The sequence below is a fragment of the Coloeus monedula genome (assembly GCF_965178545.1).
Source record: "Coloeus monedula genome assembly, chromosome: 18".
NCBI classification, from domain to species: Eukaryota; Metazoa; Chordata; class Aves; order Passeriformes; family Corvidae; genus Coloeus; species Coloeus monedula.
The window spans coordinates 5040056-5052239 of record NC_138798.1 but is presented as its reverse complement, the minus strand read 5'-3'; the positions used below and the strand labels follow the sequence as shown (position 1 = coordinate 5052239).

The window sequence follows — 12184 nt, the reverse complement described above, 5'->3', positions numbered from 1 at the left end:
ACGCTAATGCAAGAAGTGGCCATTTCTGCACGAGTTCATCTCAGTTCACAGCATGATCCACCTTAATAGCAGCACTCACAAGGAGCAGAAATAAAAGTTGGCTAAAAACAAAACCTAGGGGGACTTCAGAAACAAAAGTACATCCAACTGGACTGCAGCAAAACCTTCTGTTCACGTATTTTTTTCATTCAAAGAGGAAGAAAACACCAAACAACAAAAAGTTCACACTCTGCTTACTGTCCACATACCACAAATCAACTGAAATACCCAAGACAAGTATGTTTAGGGGAAGTCAAAAGTAAGGCCTAAAATTTGGTGAGAAATGCAGCTTGGACTCTGGGCATGCCTTTCTGGGCATCTTCACCTTCACTGAAAGCGTGGTCAGGCATTGGAAAGGGCTGCCCAGGGAGGTTTGGAGTCCCCATCCCTGCAGGTGTCCAAGGAACACCTGGACATGGCACTCAGTGCTCTGGGCTGGGTGACAGGTGGGGATCAGGCACACGTTGGCATCGATGATCCTGGAGGGCTGTTTCAACCTCAGTGATTCTGGGATTCTGAAATTGCTGGTTTAACTGGGAGCACGGGGAAACCCTTTGCCACTGGCCCCAGGGAGATGCCCAGCAGTGCCAGAGTGTGGGCAGCTGGGTGCTCCTGCACCTTTGAGAGCCCCTGGGTGAAGCTGCCCTCAAAGAAGGAGCTGAACAAACACCCCAGGCCTGCAGAGCAGGTTGGAGCACACTGCCTGGCTCAAGCAGGCAAAAGATGACTTATCTGCATCCTCATCAAACCATAAACTCTGTGAGCAGCACAGGTCACTCTAACCTGGGTTAGCTCTTCCACCTGCCCAGAAAAGGGATTTATTTCAAGCATGAGCTGAAGAGTCTCTTGAAAGGAGCTTCAAGCTGCATCTTGGAGCTCTAGTTACTCCAGCCTTGATCAAAGAAACCTGCTGAAAAGCAGCCTTCAAGGTTAAACTCCATTCTGGAATTAAACAGCTCTTGCTGTCTATGAGCAGCCTGGCAGGGCACAGGCAGCAGCCGCAGTGCCAAGGTCGGCACAGGCGGAAAATATCTACTTGAAAACATGTCTGAAAAGCTAAGAAGAAAACACATTATGTCCTTTCTAACACAGAAAAGGCCATGTACGGCAAGAGCATCCACGATCCTTCCTCCCAGACAAGTTCCAGCAGGAGCAGCAAACCAGAAGGAGCCTTGGAGAGGAGCTCAGCCAAAGCCAGGACTCGTCCTTGGCTGCTGCACTGGACAACAACAGCTACTCCTGCTGTTCCCCCAGAACAGAGCAGTGACAGCCTGGGACTCTCCAAGGAGAAGCATGCCAAGCAGGAGAAATGAAACTTCTGCTAGGTGTCCGAGTGTCTCTGCCAGCAGAGCCCAAGGATGGCCACTGGAACTGAGGAACCATCCATAGGGCAGCCGGAGCACAACCACAATGGATGCAGGAATATGCCCAAACCAGGATTTACAGAGAAGAGGAAAACAAACAGCACTCCTTCTGATACTTCCAAGAGAGATGGAGAGGGACTTTTTCCAAGAACATGTAGCAACAGGACAAGGGGGAATGATTTCAAACTGGCAAAGAGGAGGTTTAAATTAGATATTAGGAAATATTTCTTCCCTGTGAGGGTGGTGAGGCCCTGGCACAGGGTGCCCAGAGAAGCTGTGGCTGCCCCTGGATCCCTGGAAGTGTCCAAGGCCAGGTTGGATGGGGCTTGGAGCACCCTGGGCTAGTGGAAGGTGTCCCTGCCCGTGGCAGGGGGTGGAACTGGATGGCCTTTAAGGTCCTTTCCAACCAAACTATTCCATGATTCTATAAAAGTTCTGCTATTCATTTCACACAGATTCTGTCCCTGAAGTTCTGCTGAAAGCAACTCACACCTCAGAAAAGGAAAGGGCACAGAACGAGGCAATGGGGTGTACCCATATATACAATACTCCTACTATTGGAACTAGGTCAAGAAGCTCCTTACTACTGGCCTTCTTACTACTGGATCTTAAAGGAGCTTTGAATTATTTATCATCAGGGCAGATGATTTTTTCTTGTAAATCAGTAAGAGTTCAGACTTGCGGGATGTTATCTGGTGTAGAGGTGCACATATGCACACCACAGCTTGGAAAAAATGGCCAACATTAAAGAACCACACCTGCATCAAGAACGAGCAGTTCCAGTCATTAATATATTCTCCAATAGGCTGAAACAAAAACAGGAGAACAGAAAAACAAAGTAAGAATGAAACAGCAGCTTCACAGAGACTGGGAAGAGCTTAGTTCAGGATTTAACTCTACCAACACTTCTTGTATCGTCACGAGCAGGTCATAAACTTTATCTGCTCAGATCCCCAGTCTGTAAAATAAAGCTGGATTTATTTTTTCCCTCCTCTTTGTCGTCAGAGCAGGTACCATCCCTCTGCCCTCTGTATCCAACAGCACCCTAAGCTCCTGATGGCTCCTGCCACGTCCAAATTAATAATTATTTCAAGAAAATGCCAGATATTCATCAACTCCGTGGCCAGTGCTTTGACTGCCAAGGTTTGGCAGTGCCTGTCCACTCTCTGCACTCCCAACATCCCATCTCCACACCACAGCCACCTTCATTTATTCCTGTGTCAGGGGTAATAAACACTGGACACTCACAAACCACGGAACCCCTTTCATTCTGCTTGCTCTCGGACTGCACCCAGCTCGAAGTTCAGCAGAAGTCAGTGCTTCTCCAAATGACTCGGCTCTCAAGGCTGTAAAAGCCATTTCACACATTGTCACTGTGGTTCCAGCAGTTCGTGGGGCAAATTCCCAGCACAGAAAGCCAGAAGAGATCATTACACCATCTAAACTGATATTTTAATCTATGACTTGTAAACTCACAGAATCACACTCAGTCTTGGAGGTCTTTCCCAATGCAAATCATTCTGTGAGTCAGTTATTAATTAGTGCACATGCTCGGTGCTGACAAAGCAATGAGCGACCCCAAACTTTGATTTCTTTCCATGAACACATCACACCACACGCACACCCCACCTCCACGGGACTCTGCCATTTTCTGGCCCAAGTTTCACCCATTTCTGCCCCATTTTGTGCCCTCACACCCCCTGAAGTTCGCGGCAAGCCACCGTCAAGCTCACTGCGGTGAACTAATGCTCTTAGAACTGTCGTGGGTGATTAGCAACATATTTCACCTCAAAGCCCTGTGGGATGGAAGGGATTAGAGCTCAGCAGCACCTGCCCACACCCCCCTCCTGTCCCTGCATCAGCAGCTTCACTTATGCAAATGATTTTAATGGAGAAAGTTTACAAGGAGGGAGCCAGAAGCAGGAGCTGTGTAGCTCCAACTTCACAAAACACCAGCCCCAAAATCCTTGAGGATCACTGGCATTATCAGCGCTGAAATCTGAAACTAATATAAAAGCTTCTAAGTACATGAATTTTTCAGGAATAATTACACCAAATTGCAGTGTCAAGGACTTGCCCTTCCACCAGATTGCTGCTGCTGAGAACTTACAAGAAAGGGAAATCAGAGCAAAATCACATCTCCTCGCTCTGACTGCAATTAAGGCATGCGCCAATCATAAATTACTTTTTTTTTTAAACAAACACAAAATTACTGAAGACGTGCCAATTTTTTCTAATCTTTCTCAATCTCAAATGTTTAGAACTTTCTTTGCAAGTAGCAAGTACAAACCTTGACTGAGAGACCAAGAACTACTGCCAACACTGACAAACGCCTCTGATTTATTTATTCATTTATAAGCTCAGGATGCAATTTTACAGAGATTTGAAATGTTTCTTTCCACTCTCCAAATCCATCATAAAGTTGCTAAAATTGGACCAAAGATCCTGCCCTAAAGGCCTCTGAACTGAAAGCATGACAGGGTCAACAAGTACAATTCAAAGCACTGGCAGAATGGCCCAGAGCCACCACAGCCAAAAGTGGGTTGTTTTTTTCTCTTTGTACAAGTGCATTTAAAAGGTTTAGCAATGCAAGATTGATCAAAAGCGAAAACTGGGATGAAATATTTGGCCTAAGAATCAGATCTTTCAAAGCTCTTTTAAACAACAAGTTAAAACTACAGGAATGTTCCTGTATTTTTGAACAATTAGAAAAATCTCGGGTGAAAAAAAAAAACCCACCAAAACCCTTAATAAAAAATTTAGAGGACTAATGCACAACACAGAATTGCTTCAAACAATGAAAATGAACAGAAGAGGATAGAGAAGAAATGGAGAAGCCAGATTGGAGACTGGAAAACAACAGCAAATGATGAGAAGGCTCAAAAAGGAATGCCACTCCCACAGCTATGTCCCACTCCCTTGGCTGTCCCAGCCACCCCTACTTGAGACATCAAGAGTAAAACATCCACACACAATTTGTCCTCTTTTAATTGAGTTATGGGATTGTTTAGGTGGGAAAAGCCCTCAGAGACCACCAAGTCCAACTGCTCCCGCAGCAGTGCCAAGGCCACCACTGACCCATGCTCCCAAGTGCCACATCCACAAGGCTTTTAAATCACTGCAGGGATGGGGACTCCACCACTGCCCTGGGCAGCCTGTGCCAGGGCTGGACAGCCCTTTCCATGAAAGAATTTTCTGTAATATCACCTAATTTTCTCTAATTCCACCTAAACCTCCCCTGATGCAACTTGAGGCCGCTTCCTCTGGGCGCTAACAGGATCTAACTGCATTCACCATCACCCTCTGGACCCACCCCACTCTGCACCCACCACCCCTCTTCTCCACTTAAAGCTCAGTTTCACAGAGCTCGTTTTCCCTGCTGAAATTGAGGCAGAAACACAACAAATAACAGCAGCCAAGTCACATCCCCAGAGCTGTCACGCAGAGCCTCATTCTGCACTCGGCCCCTCGGGACAGGGGTGTCTTGCTCCAAGGTCTGAAGCACTGAGTGTTTCGTTGGGTTCCCTGGAGCTTTTTAATTTCCCAGGAGGATACAGGAGCTGCCGGGAGCTCTTTCCTCGTGTGCACCTCGAGCAGAGGTAGAACTCCCCCGAGCACCCAGCAATTCCCAGCTCCTGTGCAGAGATCCCAGTGGAGCTACAGGAGCTGGGAGTGCAGCTGGTGCCCGTCTGCTGTCACACATTTCAGACTCAATCCCTAATGATGGCTTTGATCTGCACAGCTCCACCAGATCCCGAGAAATCCACCCTTTCCCCGGCTCCCTCCTCAATAGGACATGACACGCTGACAGGATGAATTCCTGGCACACTGGAAGGGGGCTGAGGGGCTCTACATTCCTTCAAACGCTTTCAAAAGTTGTTATTTGTTTCTGCAAGGCATATTTATATAGGTGTTCAGTCAGTGTTGGAATGATTTTTTTGGATAAGTATGGGGTGAAGCTCCTGTGGAGAACAGCTGTCTTTTCTAAACTAGAGACTGCTACTTTTGCACCAATTTAGTTCAATTAAATTACGTTATTTGGTTTATGCACCTGGACCTGACGGCTCCTGATAGGCTTTTTACTAATTTTATTAATTACCAAAAAAAATAGGGCTATTATTGATAAGAAGATTAAACCAGGCCATTCCACATGATTTCACCAGAACAGAAACCAAGGGCTGCACACGCTTGAGTCCTGATGTTATAGTTCCAGTGTTGGCTGAAACCATTTCACACAGGAAGGTCTGGGCACTGAAAAGCCATCAGCTATAAAAGGAGCAAGAGCTATAAAGTTCATTCATTTTACTGAAAAAACATCTGGCAGGTCCCACAGCACCTGCAGCCCACCTGCATCAGCTCACACAGGTGCTTCACACCTATAACACATCATCACATTTCGGAAGCTTTCCCCAAAAACACATCTAGAATCATCCCTCTGTTTTTAGCACAGGAACAGAAGGCTGCACACTTATCTCCCCCCACATCACCCTTATTTACCTTTTTTTCTTAATTAAGGTAATGACACCCGAGGGAAGGTCTACGCTGCAAAAACACACACTGCAATCCTACAGCATCCCCAGGGAGAAGTAATTGGAGCGTCTCTCTGAAGGCCAGATCTCTCCTTCCTGTGCCCAGAGATGCTCCAAGCACCAGATGCTCAGGAGCTGAGACAGTCGAGGACCTCCACTGAAGCTCAGAAAATTCAGCTTCAACTCCTGCACCTGCCCAAGGTGCTACATGTGAACAAAGGTACATCAGGTATGTTCTAACTGGCTCCTGATCTGTACAACGCAGGTAACAACAAGCTGTCCTTCATCCTGACTCTCATTCCTTGTCTCTTACAGCTCTGCAACAGGACTTTCATCCTTCCATGCTCTCCTGTCTGTTATCAGGGTATGGGACACTGCAGGTACAGTAACAACTGAATTCCCGAGAGAGAGCACCCAAACAGAGCCAAGAGCAGCACGCACAGCAAGCAGGAGCCCTCCCATACAACCTCCTACACTGACAGGCCATATCCATCCCTAGGCAGGCATTCTTCCCAAGAAAGTGCTGTAGTACAAAGCTATCTTGAGATGAAAAGCAAGTACACGTTGTCAGCAGCCCCAGCATTCTGTATGCACACAATTATTTTGAGGGAGCCATTTCTTACTGCCTTCACAACCACACACTTCTGCTGACAGCAAAGCAGGGAAGCTGAATTTCCAACCAAAATTTCACTACTCTGTCTCACCCTCAGCTAGTCCACCAAAAAGCACAAGTGTTCAGCCTTTCTAGTACTGTTAGTTCAGAAAAAAAAGCAAGTCCTTCCTCTTCCTCAAGCAGTTCCCAATGAACCTTCACATGTGCCTTTTTCACACCAGCAGTGCTAGATAGCAAGATAAGCTGTAGTTTACTCATTTAAGCTTCAGATTTTGGATGTCAGGAAGAATTTCTTCATGGAAAGGGCTGTCAGGCCCAGGAATGTGCCCAAAACTGAACAGTTTTCTTGCAGCAACAAAGAAGCACCTAGAGAGACACAGAGGGCTGACATGGGCGGAACAGCAACAAAGATGAAAATTACACAAGCAATTGTCAGGAAAATTTTCCCAGAGACAGCACCGTAAATGAATAAACACAACACGGAGGCGTTAAACAATGCCAGAGAAAACACCACCAAAGTCACCCAGACTGACAGCAGAGACAGGGGAGTGTGAGCCTGCAACTTAAAGAGATTTACAGAAGTTTCACGAGGTGCAAGAACTCCCTGAAGGCCACCTCAAAGAAAGAACTGAAATCCACAGAAAGAGCAAGGTAAGGCCAAGAGAACAGAATTACAAAATCAGAAGCAAGAGAAAACAGAGCAATGATGCTTAACCCTGAGCAGGAGATGTCACTTGGATTTCAACAATATTCAGCACCAACAGAGGAGGAAAAGAAATCACGAACAGCTCAGAATAGAATTGGGAAGGCAAATCAACCTCTGTGTTTTCAACAACCCTCAATCAGGGTTTAAGGGCACATTAACCACCCTACAAGAAGCAGCTGGGTACCAGGGGCCAGTCTTCACCTGTACAAGTGAAGAAGGGGTAGTAACTGAGGAAAAATGTCATGATAAAAGCATGATTTTTAAGAAAAAAGTGACTGCCACATGCTCCCTTTTCCCCCAGCAGAGCAAGACTCAGAGAAACACAGCAGACCAAAGAAAAATACTTGAGAGCAAAAGCAGAATTAACTTGCAACAGAGGTAATTACTGGAAGCAGGTTAGAAAAGGAGAGATGAGAAACATCTACAACCTCAGGGGGAGAAGCCTGGACAGATGAATGCTGTGTTTTGTTACCATGCCCGTGGTATTTGTATACCAAAAGCACCCAAAGCTTACGTGATGTTTATAGTAAGAAAGGCTTAATGTCAACTTTCCAGGGGCACGCACAAGAGGCTTCTGCGAGCCCTGAACGCTCTCCCATTTGTTACCTGATTTCTTGGACCATTTTTCTCAGCTTCACATTACGCAAATCCTTTCCTCAAACCAGAACAAAAACAGCTGTTCTATAGCGCTCTTCCACTCCCTTTGACCAAAATAAGGGAAATGTAAAATTTACATGGAAAAGTAAAAAACCTCAGCAGCCTGCTGAATAGCCAAAAAAAATCAGAGTGCAGTTAATTCACTCCTTTCCCACCAAAAGTTCAGATATTTGGGAGCAATGCTGCAGAATAAGATTTAGGTTTTGTATTTGCTCATATTTCCACAGGGCTGACTTCCTTCCCATTCCAGGCCTGATTTCAGCAGGATATTCTGCCTCTGACAGCCTTTCTGCCCACCCATGCGAATCTCCCTGAAAAACAGGCTTTTAGGAAACAATGTACGACAGAAAGATACCACAGCTCTCACAGCTCTTGGCAAGGCTCTTAGGAACGAAAGGAGGAAATGCAGAAGGGAAGGAAAAGCAGATGACAGAGGATGGAAGAAGGGTTGTTTTGTTTTGGTGCTTAAAAAAAAAAAAAAACAAAAACACACTAATCCTCTTCCTTAGGCACTGCCGGCTCATTAGTGTTTTCCTCCCCAAACTGTGATATTCAACGATTTCAGGACAAAACCAGTCTGAGGATAAACTCAGCAATAATCAGCCCTACGGCCAATAAACTCTTCACCCTCATAGTTTATTTGCTGCTAAGCCTTGGCCTGCAGCCTTGGAATTCATTCTGCCGGCACTACAGCTATTTCCTTGTAAACAGGAAGCCCCCTCAAATTTGCATTACAGTAAACTCATTTGCTTCATTTAGCCTCAGCCTTATCTGGGAAAGATAAAAGGGTGCCGACAGGTGCACTGGGCTCCAGCAAAGGGACAAGGAACAAAACCTTTGTAAAACCTTTGTAGTATTTCTGGAGGAGATAACGCCAGTGCACAGGACCCGTCCCTGGGCTGTGGTTGCCCGCCAGAGATAAACCAACACGTTCCTGTGAGCAGAGTGCTGCAGTAAGGCAGGGATATTTATTCTCAAGCATGGATGTGATATTCCAGTGACCTTCCCGCTGTCTGTCCCAGTGACAGCCAGGACTGACGGCGGAGATGGCTGCACACCCAGCGTTACAGAGCCGAGCTTGTGCTCCTCCAAGGAACTGCTCACACCCGCACAGAAATAATGAATATCTGGAAAAATTGTTTGATTTCAAACAAGAGAGGACTCCGTGTGTTGTATTTTTTTACTGTTACTATATCAACCTGCCTTTAACCAGCCGATTTATGTCATTTTAAATGAATCACTTTGCCAGCGATACAGAATATTTCAGTATACCCAGCACACCACGTCTGCTCTAATGAGAGGGATCAAAAAAACCATCCAGAAGCCAGCACAAAGATATCTGACACCAGAATAACGGTCACAATTTCCTACTGTATGAGGAAATCCCTGGTTTCAGTTAGAAGCTGAGAGGTTCAGTCATTTCGAGCACCCTAGAGCCGTTTGTGGTCCCGGGCTGAGGTAAGTCCCCGTTCTGTTATGTCCGTGCTTCCTTCCGCTCCTGTGCTAAGGGCCTGGCGTGTCCTTGTCCCACAGCACCACGTACAGCCCCAAACCTCTCCTCACTGAAGGCTTCTCACCTCCTGCAGAGCACAACAGCTCAGGGAGGGTGGCAAACCATCCTTCTCCTTTAAGATCTCATGCCAACAGGTTCTTCCACAGGCAGCCCAAGGAGCGAGGCACTTCGGCCACCGATCCCTTCACCTTCCCTCCTGCTCTGTAAAACTCCCCCTGACACCTGGCTGCCTTTCCCACCTTAAGGAGCCAAGCACAGGTGAATCATCTCTCCCAGCTCAGGGAAACCACCAAACATTGACACCACGTAAATCCTGGAGCAGGAGAGCAAAGCACAGCAGGTTCCTGAGGCCTCGTGCTGTGCTTGCTACGAGGCTTCTGCCGCGCTGGCCACGAGGGATGTCGGTGCAGGCAGCAGCTTCGAGCCTCTCCACAAGCACCAGCTGTGCTGATATTTCTCATGGCGTTGGGAGGACTCCTCGTGCCCTGCAACCCTCCACGTCCCACCTTTCACCTGCCCACAGGGGTCACGTCCCTGCTGGGAACAGGGAGCAGCACCGCTGCACATCACCGAGGACAGCACTGACATCACAGCACGGAGACACATGAAGCCACCAGCACCCCCAGCAAAGCTGTACCTCGGGCTAACAGGGCAGGGGAAATTTCATGGATATCGTACTGTTTTTGAAAGTGTAAACACATACCAGGAGAAAAGCAGGCACCTTTGTCTGTCCAATAACACCATCCTCAACCAGACCTCAAACACAACAGCCAAACTTCATCACCTGAGGTCTCACTGCCCCTGCAAGGGGGATAAACATGCGCAGGGCACCCTTCACCTTCCCCTGCTCCGCAGCCTCCCTGTGCTACCCAGCATTCCAGCAGAAAGGCAGGAAAACGAGTGAAGAAGTGGGAAGAGGGCTCCAGCGATCCCTGGCTCACAGCAGACAGCTAGGCTAGGCCACCAGCAGGCTTCCAAACTGCCTACACATTCTGCAGTAAAATTTGGTTTAGATTTTTCCTGTTGCAGTATTTTGTTTGCTGGCTGAATCTTCATTTTTAATATATACATACACACACACACACAGAGCCATGAAAGAAAGGAAAAGCTTCGTTTTAATTTCAGCAATAAACAAGCAATGCTCAGGTGATGTTATAACACACACATAACCACAGGAAAAAGCTGGTTTTGCAGAAGAAAATCTGCTTTTAGCACCAAGCCCCAAGCAAACAACCTCGGCTGTGCTAAGGCACCCGTCTGCTCCCGCGGTGGGACCGGGGAAGGTCGGGGCGACGGAGCCCAGACCTGCACCAGCACCTCCGCTCCGTGAGCTGCCTGCTAAGGGTGAGCTCCGACCCCGTCCTCCTCCCGCATCCCCTGTCAAACCCCATGAAGCATCACCAAAAAACCGCTCTGCAGAGCAACACGGCCAGAGCGCGGCTCGGCTCGGTGCTACCGACTGCTCTGGACGGAATTCCTCACCCGCCGGCCGGAGCACCACCGGGCTGGGGATCCATAAACCCCCGAGCTGCGGGGGTTCGTCCCTGGGGGGATCGGCGTCTCCCCTTCACCCGCCGAGGGACTCCGCGCAAGTTGTGCCAAATGAACACACGCATTCAACACATCCAGCACATCCAGCACACCCAGCCCGGCTCCGCGCTCGCCACGGCCAGACCCGGTGCCGGCGGAGGCCGCGGGAGCCGGGGCACGGCCGGACCGTTATGTCCGGCCCGGGGAGGGCGCCGGGGGCCGGGCCGGGGCCGCGGCGGGGCGGGCGGTACCTGGGCTCGGGCAGGGTGATCTTCTTGCTGGCCCTGGCCGCCGGGGTGCTCTTGCTCTTCTCCATCGCCATCAGGTAGCTGACATCGGCCAGCACCGCCTCCAGGTCCGCCATGTTCCCGCTCCGCCGCCGGGCTGCAGATGGAGGCTCCGCCGGGGCAGCCGCCCCCGGGGCGGGGGTTGGCGGCGGGCGGCGGCGGCGGCTCCGCCGGTGCGGCCGAGCGGCTCCCGGTGCGCGTGTGCGGAGCGCGGGGGCCGCTCCCGCCTCCCGCCCTGCGCCCCGGGCGGGCGGGCGGCAGGAGGGACAGACAGACGGACGGACGGACGGACGGACGGACGGTCGGTCGGACAGACGGCAGAGGGAGGGAGGGAGGGAGGGAGGGAGGGAGGGAAGGAAGGAGGGAGCCCCCGCCGCGCCCCCTCAGCGCCCGCCCGCCCCCGCCGGGCCCATGGCGGCGGCCGGTCCGCCCCCGCCGCTCGCAGCCTGCGCGGCCCCCGCGGCCCCGGGCCCGCAGCTCGGAGCGCGCGCGGCGGCCATGGGCGGGCGGACCGGGCTGCCCCGCGGCGCCGCCGAAAATCCGGACATGGATCGGCGGCGGCCGGAGCGGGGAGCGCCCGCCGGGAGCGCCGTGAGGGGGGAGCGGCCCGAGGGCACCGAGCGGGGACGGCACCTGCGGGGTTGGCTGGCCCGGACACGGCCGGGGGTCCATTCTGCCCTGTGAGGGTGGGGAGGTCCTGGCACAGGGTGCCCAGAGAAGCTGTGGCTGCCTCATCCCTGGAACTGTCCAAGGCCGGGTTGGACGGGGCTTGGAGCAAGCTGGGCTAGTGCAAGGTGTCCCTGCCCATGGCAAGGGCTGGGATGGGATTTAAGGTTCTTTCAACCCAAACCACTGTGGGATTCCATGGTTCCACTAAGGGGGAAACACCAGAGCCAACGCCAGCCACGCAGCACTGAGCTGCCTGCAAGCCTCAGCACCCAGTCGG

At 50.3% G+C, this 12184-nt stretch overlaps 1 protein-coding gene across 2 annotated transcripts in view; it reads right to left on the bottom strand.

The window, feature by feature from the left end:
• GRK3 (G protein-coupled receptor kinase 3) overlaps positions 1 to 11696 on the bottom strand; it is a 58651-nt gene extending 46955 nt beyond the window's left edge. Inside the window, exons 1-2 of one of the 2 annotated variants that reach the window (XM_082293247.1) lie at positions 11203 to 11316; positions 2162 to 2209 (exon numbers count right to left, since the gene is read on the bottom strand). Coding sequence is in view for 1 of the 2 variants with exons in the window: in XM_082293246.1 (XP_082149372.1) it covers positions 11203 to 11315 (113 nt within the window). In the remaining variant the exon portion in view is untranslated. Of the gene's footprint in view, positions 1 to 2161; positions 2210 to 11202 lie in introns of both variants that reach the window. The other variant, XM_082293246.1, reaches the window with a different exon arrangement.
• Positions 11697 to 12184: the final 488 nt, after the last annotated feature.